This window comes from Aptenodytes patagonicus, chromosome 2, assembly GCF_965638725.1.
Source record: "Aptenodytes patagonicus chromosome 2, bAptPat1.pri.cur, whole genome shotgun sequence".
In the NCBI taxonomy this organism is placed as follows: domain Eukaryota; kingdom Metazoa; phylum Chordata; class Aves; order Sphenisciformes; family Spheniscidae; genus Aptenodytes; species Aptenodytes patagonicus.
The window spans coordinates 159,938,798-159,951,696 of record NC_134950.1 but is presented as its reverse complement, the minus strand read 5'-3'; the positions used below and the strand labels follow the sequence as shown (position 1 = coordinate 159,951,696).

Genomic DNA, 12,899 nt, shown 5'->3' with positions numbered 1-12,899 from the left:
TGTCCCAGGCTCCCTGACCTACAGCACTGAACTGAAGCAAGGGCAGTAGTTGAGTGTGTGAAGGAGCAATTAGAGAGTGGTGAGGACACTGGGAACACGCTGTCTCTTCACCATATAGCTGTGCTACAACCTTGTGGGTGACCTTGGAAAATGACAAAGAGAAAAGAGTCTTGGGAAGGAGACTGGCTGGAGAGAAGGAGCCAGGACAAACCCATAAAAACTCTCAAAATTGTCTGAAACCCCTCTGGCATTTCTCAGCCTCCTATTCCTGCAACACCACCGATGTTGGCTGGTCTCCTCTCCCGCTGTCACCCACTCCTGCACTCTCAGCTTCCTCTCCTACTTTCTTGGATTCTACCAGCCTCTCCCAAAGCATCAACTTCACTTGAATCTCTCCATAAGCTCTTCCAGTCTCCTGACCTACAGGCACCAAAAAAGAGTTAGAAAACCCCTCCTTGCTGAGAGCAGCCCTGGTCCAGCTGGGTTTAGCCTCTCTTTTAGAGCTGCCTAAGGAAATATCAACAAACAAGTCAGCTCACCTCTGATCCAAGAAGGGCATCATTGCAAATCAATGTGAGATTTTCTCTTTTTGTCCCTAATATCTTACTTTCCTGCATGAACCTGGCATGGGTGTGGGCTCCCTGGATCTCTCCTCTGCATTGCAGCTGTTCACATGAACCACGGTAAGGTCAGACTTTTACACATGCCGCTAACTTGGTACCCTGCACTATCCAGTAAGAAGTAAACTGGGTTTCAAGTGCATGCTAGCTTATCTCCTCCCTTACCAGAACAAAGCTCATAAGAAGGAAATGTGAGGCCTCCCTGAGGGTGCTGGGAAGACACGGTGGATAATAGGAAATTTTTGGAAGGAGATTTGAGAAGTGGATTTTACTCACTTCTTATATTGATAAAGGCTTATCATATTCCTTTGCAAAACCAGAAACCACACGGCGAGACACCGTTTTTAAATGTTAATGCATCTTTAGAGAATAATCAGTAACGTTTGATGGCTTGTGCTAGCTCTAGGAGAGGCTTCTTTGTTGTTTAAGAAATGAAACAGCATTCATCTGGAGTTTCTTGTCATTACTGGATGAAAGAAAGGTTATTTCTTTAGTAAAAAAAAAAAGAAAAGAGAAGATCTGAATGATAAACATTATAAAATACTTATCTTCCCAGATGTCTCTGGGATAATGTGAGCTAAAAGGAAATGCTTATCTCACTGAAGGACAGCTTTTGGCAACATGGTTTTTTATACAGTGCTAAATTATTTTAAGAGCACAGGACAAAGGTAGAGGGATCTCCTTAAAAGACTGAAATACAGACCAGATGTAGTGCCCATTTATGTCCTGCTATGGAATCACTGTGTAACCTTGGGTAAGCCACACAGTCCTTTCTGCCTCAGCTTCTGCATTGGGAGAATAATTGGTGTAACAACTGATATGAAAAGTATTTTTGTGACCACCTACAAGTTTATTGTATCAGTGTCGGTGTTGCGTGATTATGTATTTTTAAACACAGCTTCCTGTATGTACTGTTATCTGAAGAAGCATTCCCTCATTAGCTGGCAGATTTATGTGCTTTTTGAAGCAATCCATGAGCCAAGTATGGTTCACCTCTAGGGCTGGGTTCAGCTGCATATCAATAAGCAGCGCTGGCTGTCAGCTGCCCAAAGCACCCGCTTCCTCAGGCATAAAAGAGCAGAATCCATCCTGGATAGTCTTTGGTTGTTCTTGAGAACGGACCACATTTTAAAAATTACAGATTTTGGTGCTTCCAATTCTGATGTCAAGTAAGGGGTGCCCCGGGAAGGCTGCCTTCTGGAAAACATGAGGGCCTTTAACCAAATATAAAGACTTTTTAGATATCTCTTGATACACACATAAAGTGGGAGGCCAAAATCACTATTCATTTTTGATATTCATCGGCACTTCCTTTTTTATTTTTAATTTTGTTTTTAAGATGATGCTATGTCTCCTCATTTTATTACCTCATCAGGAATTTGTCAATTTGCTGTTTGCTTTTTAAACATTTACTTGCTTTTCTTCATTTTATAAACCCTGCTGACAGAATGTAGAAATCATGTCAGGTGAGGAAGTGTATTTCCGTCCTGAATAGGTGCATTCTGCTTTCTCGCCCCAGTGAGCTGCTGTTTCACACATGACAAAAAGATTCCAGTCTGGGGAGAATAATACCTAATCGTTAATAAATAACTTGTACAAATAAGAACCAGGAGTGAAACTACCGTCTGATGGATTTGCCTGTGAGGAAGTTAGGTCATTGTGTGACCTTGGATGATTAATTTTACATTCCTGTGTCTATGCTTCCTCCTCTATCCATTCTTCTGTCTTGCTTGCTTCACATTCAAGGTAGTCAGGGCAAGGACTATTTCTCATTATATGTACGTTTAGCAGCCAGCTCTATGGGTATTACAGCACTGTAAAATGCATGTATGAGAAGCAATACCCAAGGGCAGAGATAAGAGTGCACCTTGCACATTGTGCATTGGATCATGGAGTGACGGACATGTGTGATAACAAGCCACAGACCTCTCAAGTCCCCTGTCCCTTGTTGGGGCCATTGCTCAGAGCCCCATCCAACCTGACCTTGAATGTTTCCAGGGATGGGGCATCCACCACCTCTCTGGGAAACCTGTTCAGTGTTTCACTACCCTCAGCGTAAAAAATTTCTTCCTTAGATCTAGTCTAAATCTACCCCCCGTTAGTTTAAAGCCATTCCCCCTTGTCCTGTTGCAACAGGCCCTGCTAAAAAGTCTGCCCCCATCTTTTTTATAAGCCCCCTTGAAGTACTGATAGGCTGCAATAAGGTCTCCCCAAAGCCTTCTCTTCTCCAGGCTGAACAACCCCAACTCTCTCAGCCTTTCTTCAGAGGAGAGGTGTTCCATCCCCCTGATCATTTTTGTGACCCTCCTCTGGACCCGCTCCAACAGGTCCGTGTCTTTCTTATGCTGAGGGCTCCAGAGCTGGACACAGTACTCCAGGTGGGGTCTCCCCAGAGCAGAGTAGAGGGGCAGAATCACCTCCCTCGACCTGCTGGCCACGCTGCTTTTGATGCAGCCCAGGATACGGCTGGCCTTCTGGGCTGCGAGCGCACAGTGCTGGCTCATGTCCAGCTTTTCATCCACCAGTACCCCCAAGTCCTTCTCGGCAGGGCTGCTCTCAATCCCTTCATCCCCCAGCCTGTATTGATACCGGGGCTTGCCCTGACCCAGGTGCAGGGCCTTGCACTTGGCCTTGTTGAACCTCATGAGGTTCACACGGGCCCACTTCTCCAGCTTGTCCAGGTCCCTCTGGATGGGTACCATATCATATTGTATCGTATTGTATTGTATCATATCATTGCTCTACCTCAGACTCCAGCCACTGCAGCCTGGACAGCTCAGGTTTGGTGTAAATGCCGCCCTTCAACCCATATGTACTGCCTAAACCTTGAGAAAAGTCCATGCATCCCCAGTTGGAGACCTGATCCTCTGGTCCAGCCCATGGCCGTGGCTCCAAGTATCTCTTAGATCGTGAGGAACCTTCCCAAGGCATTTATTTACTGTTAGGGTTGCATTTCCTGCTAGGCTGTTGGGGATGTATTCCCTAGCATAGCCACTGAGCCTCAGGCACGCAGAGCAGTCTCCCACTGCCTTGCCCAGCTGTGATTTTCCCTGCACACCTTCCCCCAGTATGCGGGACCAAGCACTGGTCGCACAGACACACACCCGCCACACAGCTTGCAGTGTTTCTGCTCTTGAGTGAAACACATTTTCTGCAAGCAAACGAAGAAAGAAGGGCTGATCTTAAAAAAAAAAAAAAAAAAAGGAAAAAACCATGCAAAGGGGAAAAAGGAGAGGGAAGATATTTTTTTTCTTACAGTCGTTTGTGATTTCGTAGGGGGAGTTGAGGCGCGCGTCTCCGCAGGGTGAAGTGCTCACGTACAGATGGAACAGGATGTTCTCCCGCAGCCTGTAGCCTCCCTCTTTTAATCGCACGAAGATTGATCGCTCCCAGTCTTCTCGCCGTTTGCTATGATCACAAAAGAGGTTCCAGGTCATTTGTTACATGCCAAATCAGAAAATTTTCTGCTCTCTCTCTCTCTCTGTTTTTCTCCCTCTGTTTGTTTGTTTTTATTAGCACCTGGCATCATATATTTCGCCTGGTGACAACAAGAGAAAAACAATAAGCTTCTCCAAGTGAAGAAATGTGTGAAGAGGGTCAAAACTGTCAAAGTGTTTTTGGCTTGCTTACCTAGAATATATTCTAATAATAAAAGTGTGGATTTTTGAAGGGTAAATCTCCTTCCTTCTGTGCACGGATGCATAAACACATTGATTTTAAAGAGGTTCTGGTGCATGAAGAAAGGAAAAGTTCTCTTAGGCTCTTATGTGAACAAATCAGCTCTGCTCATGACAGTGCTTAGGCACGTGTTTAAATCCCATTAACATCACTGCAACTGAGATGCGTGTTTATATGCTCCACTGAAAAGGGCCTCTAATGAAGCACCCAGATTTTACGACCCCTGCCAACCCTCCCTGCTCCCCAGGTGTTGCTTTTCTTCCCCATTCAACCAGAGCCACCTACGAGTGCTCCATCTAAGCCAGCAACATCTTCTTGGTCACTTGGCATTTTTGGAAATCAGAAGTCATCCTGAAAAGTGAGGACAAAACTTGTGCGGGCTTTTCTCAGCTGAGTTGAAAAAGATACTTATTAAGATGAAGCTTTTATCTTTGCAGTGGTTCAGCAGCTAGATGGGGACACAGCGCACATATTCCATTAGCGACAGCTGCCCGGGAGGCCAAACCCTCCCAGTCCTGCAGTTTGCAGCAATAGCTCGCATTAAGGCTATGCTGCCGTGTGGTTCCTCAGATGATTTACATTTGGGAAGACATGGGTGATTTCTCTGACAGACAGCTGCCTCTAATACGTACATTTGGGTGATGGTCATGGTTATAATTTTGAAAGTGAAAATGTGATTAGTGAAATTATGATGAGACTCCTTTCCCTCTGAAGCCCTGGTCCTTCCCTCAAAAACTCAAGGGTCTTTTTGCAGGAATATCTCTGAACAGAACGGCACCTGCAGGTAATAATTTTCCTAGGAGGCTCTTAATAAGCCAGAATCCTACCTGTTTAATTCACTATAGGACAGCCCATTAACCAAGGCGATTTCTGCTGGTTTCTCTGTCTCCTGTTAGTGTAAACAAGGGTGCTTTCTACTCAGCCTCGGAGCAAGTCCTTGGCTTTAATCCAAGCTGCCTCTGCCTGTTTTCTCCCGGTGCAGCCTCTGTGCTATTGAAGCTGTTTGGCTGTCACTCTTCCATGGTTTGGGTGTTTTGTCATTTTTTGATGCCGGGATTGCGTTTGCTGTCAGGAGGAATTTACAGGCACATTAGCTCGCCTGTCAGGGACAGGGAGCCACACTGGCTGCCGAGCCGGGGCTGCCACATGCAACTCCTTCATTTTCTGCTGGCTGTGGTGGAATTTCCCAACTGCACTAATTATATTATCACCCTGATACAAGCCTCTGAAATAATAAAATACCTGTAAGTCCTGCTGCTTGGACTTTAGAGCAATTGCAGTTAGTTTTAAATAATTCACTGCAAAATCAGCTGGGAGACTACAAAGCTGTGCAGTCCTAATGCCTGCTATTATTATGTTAGACCTCACCAAAGTGGGGGGCAGCTTGTAGTACTACAGTTGCTATGTAGGGTTGTAGCAGTCATTCTTTGGGCTGGATTTCAGTTCACAGTAATCAGCACCCATCCTGTTTTTACTGGTTATTGTTTTTCACTGATTAACCTTGCTCTCTTCCCTCTCCCTGAGTACCAAGAAGGGTCTGGAACCAGTGTGGCTGATGGGTTGGGTGATAGACAGCTGCTCTAAAAATAGATGGCAGGGATGGAGGGCAAGGCAGCTTGACTCTTCCTCCAGGAGGCTGAGATCCTCCGTATCACATATGGTCCTGACCTGCCTTTGGGATGGTTTTCTGGGGGCTGAACTCAAACATGAGATTCATCCCTGCATAGTGGTTGAATAGGTATAATAACAAAACTCTGAGAATATTGTTATAAAAGAGTTTGGGATGCAATATCATCTACGGTGACTTTGCAGAAAGTCTTGTCTTAGGGAATTTCAAACCTCAGGGGGATGCAGGTACCTTGTAAAACTGGGCCAAGTGGAGCATGAGATGCATTTCTGCAAAGTCACTTCTCCCCCAGCAACCTGTACACTTCTGCCTTCCCTCTGGGATAGTCATTTTGAGCTGTGATGGGGAGAATGAGTTTGCAGTAGCAGGCCTTTGCAATGCCACTTTGCACAGCCATACACACCTGTACAAAGCAATGAAGAGAGAAGCCCACAGTGAGCCCACAAATGTCATTCATTATTAGAGTCATTTCCACATGCTGGCAGAGAGCCAATTCTGGCTAAAAGGGCAGAATTTGTCCCTAGACCTTTGCCTGTTATGAATTTCTGTGGGAGAGTTAGGATTTGAGACTGATTCAAGAGGAACATTTAAGAATATGCTAAATTCTAATCTTGTGCTTAAGTTCATTATTTAGCATAACACATGCATATGTCTTGAGCTGACTTCAAGAAGATTTAAGCACGTACTTATGATTTCATATATGCAAAGTGTTTTGCTGAAACAAGGCCTTACTCTCTAAAAGAGAAGCAGAGGAGCTGTTTTTATCATGTAAATGTATGTACGGGAAGTTTCTAGTACTATATGCTACAGCATGGCATCCTAGAGAAACTAACAGGAGGCTTAAAATGGAAGGAGCTGTGTCCATTGAGAGGCTAGTGGGACAAAAGTAAGAAATTGTAAATGTATAACAAGCAGCTGGTTTTCCTGGAAAAAAACTTAACTGGGCTGGATGAAGACTATTCCTTGGTTTTTATGTATAAAATAAGCAGTGGTTTACCTCTGACTCGCTGGAAGAACTTAGCTTCTTGTAAAATCATCCCTCCGGCACCTGCAGGGCCACTACAGCAGCAAGACTGCTATGGTGCTGATTTGTTTTAAGAATAGGCTATTAGTTTTATTTTTCTTTAAAAAAGAAGAGTTGGATTTTCTTTTCTTCCCTATTGGCCAGTTGGTATAAATAATGCCACTGAAATCAATGTGAATTTTGCTGCCATCATTGCAAGAGAATCAGACTATCGTATTTGTGTACTTTTTGATGGTGATTTTTAGAAAAAGCTTCTCAAAAGGTCTTTCTTGTCCTTCTTTTGTACATCAGAAAATTTTTGTCTTTTCATCTTTTTCGTGAAAGTCTTGAGAACTGGAGGATTATGGTTGTCATAAAAATGAAATCTGGGAGGGCTAAGGCTTTTAATCAGACTGGTTAGAAGCTGCCAGCTTTTAGTTGTGCTTTTAGCTTTTATTTAACTCAAGCTCTAGACAATGAATTGTTGAAAGAAAGTTTCCTTTTGAAGTATTTGTCACTCTTGCTTCTTAGAGAGGATAAAGTTCCCGTTCTGGAACTCTCTTTCCCAAGAAAAGTCAGGAAAGTCACACCTCTAACATTTAGCAATATGAAGAGAAGGAAAAAAAATGTAATTTACATATTGCTGCAACTTTGGCTTATGGTTGAGATTGTTCTACAGTTTAAATATCTGAAGCAGTCACCCTATGCTCTCTTTATAGAAATGGAAAAAATTTGCCCCAGTACATGGCAATTCATCTCAGACACAATAGATACTTGAATAGGTCTGCTGAGTCCCACTCCAGAGATGCCCATCCACTGGTGATAAAAGGAGCTTTGGGGATCTAGTTCACACTTGACTGGCTTTTAGACATCTCAAGTAACGTGTCAACTCAGTGCATCCATCTCTCCTGGCCATTAATTATCTATCCTGGCCCTTGCTTTCTCCAGCCTGCTTGTCCCTGCTCTCTGAAGCCTTCATGCTACACTCAGGCAAGTACATGTTTTGCTTTCACTGAGGTCAATGGCAGTAGTTGTAAATTCTGGAAAAGTGGTTCCTTTTCAAGGACAGCATTATATAGAAAAAAAATTCTTGTGCTAGAAGTTCCTGAAGTTTGAAATCCAGCTGCAGAGATCAATTTGAGCAGGTAGACTTGGTGGGAGGAAGATACGTGGAAAATAGGGAATACTCTCCACAGAACAAACTTGCCTGTTCCATAGGGAGGAATGGAAAGTTTAAGCTCTTTGAGGCAAGAACTATGCTTTCATTCTTTTTTTGGGTTAGGGAATCATCTTTTTGGTCTCGGTTCATATACGACTTTGTACAACAGATTCCTGATCTGGGAGAGAACTTTAATTTGTGCTAGGCTAATGCAAATGCATAACAATGTAGAAACCATGTTTGTGTTTCCCCCAAGCCTGAGGAGCTGGTGTGCAGGGAGTCCCAGTGGAGCTGAGTTAACATGTCTGTCCTAAAAAATGTGTCCTTTTACCTATGTGGTAGCACCATGCGATTTCTCTGCCAGTGAGAGTTGTCTCTCTTTTTCTAGAGAAAAAGGGTAAATCTGACTGCAATGTGCACAAAATGTGTTTGTCATTTCATTTTGAGCACCCCCATTTGCTTGCCATATGACAAAGCTCCCAACAATGGCATAAAACTGAGTGTAGCAATAAATACTAGAATTGAAGAATATATTACAACACACAGGTTTGCTTCCGCATGGACTATAAGAAAGCAAAATCTGATTTGACAATATCTCCAGCTCTGTCTTGCAAAGGTGCTTAGCCTTGACAATTTTGGTTGAGATTTTTATCGTGTGTGCTGGTCAGGGAAGAAATGGTGTCTGCTCTTGGCTGAACACAGAGTGATTTGAAGTTATTGCGAACAGAGCTTGTGCTGCACTGAGGATTCTCTTAACAAAAGACTGTTAACATTGATCCAAATAAAATAATAATATGACTGAACATGTTAGGGAGGTGGATCAATACAATAGTTTAAGATACATTGGTAGCACTTGTTTCCCAAGAGACCGTAGCACAAAGCAAGTACTAAGGCTGCTACACTGCTGAAAACATAATCATTTAATATAAACTTGAAAGCAATTCAGATTGAAATAGAGAGAATATTGTTTTTGATTAAACCATTCAAGGCTCTTGTCCCCCTTTGTTAGTCAAGCTCATCTACTCAATATACTCTCTTGCCTTCAACCCCAGCCTGAAGTGAAAATAACCATTATTCCTATTACCGCTGCTTTGGTGCAACAGTATCATAGGTGCTCACAAGAACACACAATCCTGCTCAGGTTAATCCTTGTGTCTGTGACCTGATGCAAAACCTTCTGAAGTCAAAGGGAGTTTTTGCACTGAAGTTAATGGCCTTCAGATGAAGTTATGTGAAAATGCAAGCAAGGATGGAGGGCAGAAGAATGATCTATAGATAAGGGGGGTTTTGTTTGTTTTCTTTCCTTGCTTCATTCCTTGCTTCCTTCCATATAATAAATGCCTCCTCAGCTTCACTTCTGCTCAGCTTTCATAGGATCATAGGATAATTCAGGCTGGAAAAGACCTCAGGTCTCTAGCACAACCTCCCACTCAGAGCCGTTTGCCAGGTTGCTCAGTGTTTTATCCACTCAGATTTCGAAAACCTCCAAGACAGGAGGGAGACTGTACAAGCCTGCTGGGTGACCTGTTCCACTACTTGCCTATTTCCATGGGGACAGTGTGTCCTAATATTCAGACTGAGCTTCTCTTGTTTCAGTGTGAGCCTGTTGTCTGTCATCTTCTTCACCTTGGTAAAGATGCCAGATCCATTGTATTGTTGACATATGCTCTTCTGGGTCCGCCATCCCACCTCCAGGCTGACCAGGCCCAGCTCCCTCAGCCCCTCCGCACAGGCCAAGTGCTCTGGCCCCTGAGCATCCAGGTGGCCTCTGCTGAACCTGCTTCTGGTGATGTCCTTCCTGTATTGGGGGACCCAAAACTGCACATGGTATTGTAGATGTGGTCAATGAGTGCTGAGTAGTGGGGGATGATCACATCCCTTGACTGACTCTTCATACAGCCCGGGATCCTGTTGACCCTCTTTGCTGCCAGGCACACTACTGTGTCACATTCAGCTTGCTGTTTGCCTACAAACTTTGTGCCTTTTCAGCAGAGCTTCTCCCCAGCCAATAAGGCTACAGACTGTGTTGCTGCAGGTCATTCTTTCCTCCTCAGCGTGGGACTTTCTGTTTGTCCTTGTTGAGTTTTCTGTCAAAGTTCCTGCTGGCCCAGTCCTCCAGCCTGTCTGGATGGCAGTCCAGCCCTCAAGCATATTGACTGGTCCTCCCCACAATTTGGTGTCCTCTGCAAAGCTTATAAGCAAGCACTACATAGCCTTTTCCAGATTGTCGATAGTCATGATTAGCGAGGTCTCAGGATAGACCTCTGCGGTACCCTACTTGTTACCAGCTTCCAGGCAGTGTATGACCCATTAACTATTTAAATGGTAACAAGGTGGGTTTGGCTGAAGACGGAAACAATAATTTCTCTGTAATGACTCTACACGCTATAACATTTTAAAACATCATAAAGAAGGAGTGAGTGATAGCATCTTGCACTTTGGCACAAAGTTTACTGTACTGTTAACACTCATTGGTTGTCTAGTGAGTCAATGAAGGCATTAATGATCAATAAATCACTTCCTAGAGATATTTCAGCAGCAGCAAGGAAGACAGAAAAATGTCTGCAGTGAGCAAAATGACCCCCTTTCAGTCCCTGGCCAATGAATGATGCTAATAAGCCTGCACGTAAAGATTTGTACAAAATCATCAGGCTTCATAAACCCAACTTTATGAGTCATATCTAATAGCTACTGAAAGAAAATCAGCTGAAGTAAAGGAGCTCATGACCCAACACTGTAGACTATCTAACTCTCTCAATTTTTTCTGTGCAGTGTATTGGTCCTTCATCAGCCAAAGGCTCAAAAACAACAACATAAAGAAACAAATAGTTCAAATGCTCGGAGGATGGATCTGTTCTACTGAAGGCCATATAACATTCCCTAAGCATCAACAGAATTCAGTTACCTTAAGTGTAGCTCCAGCTGTGAGTAGAGGAAGTGAACAAATGCCCTTCTTGCCACGATTTCTGCATGGCAGTCGTTGACTGCAAGCCCTTGGTCATTAATGTATTCCCCATTTATACATTTGGTACCCGATGACAGCACAATAACCTGAGCTTGCCTGATGTCCAAACCTGTAGGAAGAAAAACAAAAGGGTTGTGAAATTGCCGGGGGTGAGTACGATATCATAATTATTAAAGATCTCACAGCCCACGCTTTGATGTGGCAGCCCAGACAGTCCTAATGTGATGCTTGTAAAAGTGATGATATGGCCTTTGGAATATGCAGGTATCTCACATCTCTGTGTTATTAGAATAATAAGAGCTCTATTTCAGTCTTGCTGCTAATTCCAAGATAAAAGCTTGCCACGAATTTTACTTGTTAAATCAATAACTGCATCATAGGAGAGCACATGCTGTAGGGAGGTAATAAAGATCTCCTGCAGTGCTGATAAATAGCCAGGTTTTTATGAGCTGTTGAAGACATTTTCTGGTGGGAACACACACTCCCTGTAATGTTAGGTTTCATTGCTGTTGCACTATAAGTACTAAATAAAATGCAAATAACACTTCTGGAGCTGCTCTTTAAAAATCTCAGAGAACAAACAGATCTGACTTTCAGTCCTGTTTCCTTTTTGTTTCTCCAAGAGCAGCTACATTGGTGCCTTTTCCACTGTGGTCCCAGGGATGGAGCATTCATCACTGAGAGCAGCTTTGTTCCTCCATTGCCTCTCCAGATAATGGTGATGGCAACTGAAAGACATGCCTTTCTTGGTCCAGATAGACACTTTCTAGGATTAAAGCCTGATTTCCTTGGAGTCAGTGGCAAAATGCTTACAGACTTCAACAGGGTTTCGCTCTAAAATGTAGCTCATTCAGCCCTGTGGACAATTTCAAAGAACAGTTAAGAATGAACTGAGCCCAAACTGAAATCACCTATTGAACAGCACATTTCAGGACACATCTCTCTGAATACCAAAGAACAGGGGAACAACTCTTAGGAAAAAGGACTTTTCTGGCTGACAGGTGCTTCCTCTAGATGTGATGAAGTAGCCTAAGAGTGTTAGACTGTGTTTGACAGTTGTACATGACTGTGTGTAGGCAAACACATGTACAGTATAGCAAGTCAGACTGCTGGTGTTGGCATGGTTGTGCCCATGTAGTGTCACCTGAGATGCCCTCGGTGCCCTGCCTAACCTCTGGTTGTTGCTCCAGGAAGGTGGGGGTGTCCAGGGGGTGCTGTGCCCTCCTCACATGTCTCACATGGACATCCATAAGGTGACTCAGTGGAAATGGATGCCTATGTTTAAGCAACCGAATCAAGCCCTCAAAGTCTGATGAGTCATTGACTAAGACAGGCCTGAGGCTGCAAGTACCCGTAGGGGGAATGGAAACAATCTCACCATGGGCCATGGTGATGCTGTTTCTATGATGTTACTTTAGCTGTAGAAAAGCTTTAGGAATTATTTTATAGAGTCAGCAATATTATTTTTTTCTTATGATGAAGCTTATTGAGTCGTAGAAAAAACAAGAAATTGCAGAGATTTTCTGAGTTGGAAGCACCATGCTTGGGGCCATGTTCCCTCGTAAGATCCATTGGTGTGATATGAGAAAACAGCTGAATGGAGAAGGAAAGTATATTTTAAACATAAAGGGCTGGTGCTGTCAGTGATGTCCTAGTTTGTAAATAGGACCAATAATACTTCATAATCTCCACACATCCACTAGTGGTGGATGACATGCTACAGCACTGTTGCCATGCTTAATGTATATAATAGCAAATGATACCAAAGTTATCTCATGCCTATATCAAAATGATAGCTACATCAGTAGCTCAAAAGGTTTAGTAGTATTGTGGCATTGCAGCATTGT

At 43.5% G+C, this 12,899-nt stretch overlaps 1 protein-coding gene across 1 annotated transcript in view; it reads right to left on the bottom strand.

Annotated features, from left to right (window-relative positions):
• ADARB2 (adenosine deaminase RNA specific B2 (inactive)) overlaps nucleotides 1-12,899 on the bottom strand; it is a 327,269-nt gene that overhangs the window by 39,515 nt on the left and 274,855 nt on the right. Inside the window, exons 5-6 of the mRNA XM_076331882.1 lie at nucleotides 10,993-11,161; nucleotides 3,877-4,028 (exon numbers count right to left, since the gene is read on the bottom strand). Coding sequence (XP_076187997.1) covers nucleotides 3,877-4,028; nucleotides 10,993-11,161 — 321 coding nt within the window. The remainder of the gene's footprint in view (nucleotides 1-3,876; nucleotides 4,029-10,992; nucleotides 11,162-12,899) is intronic.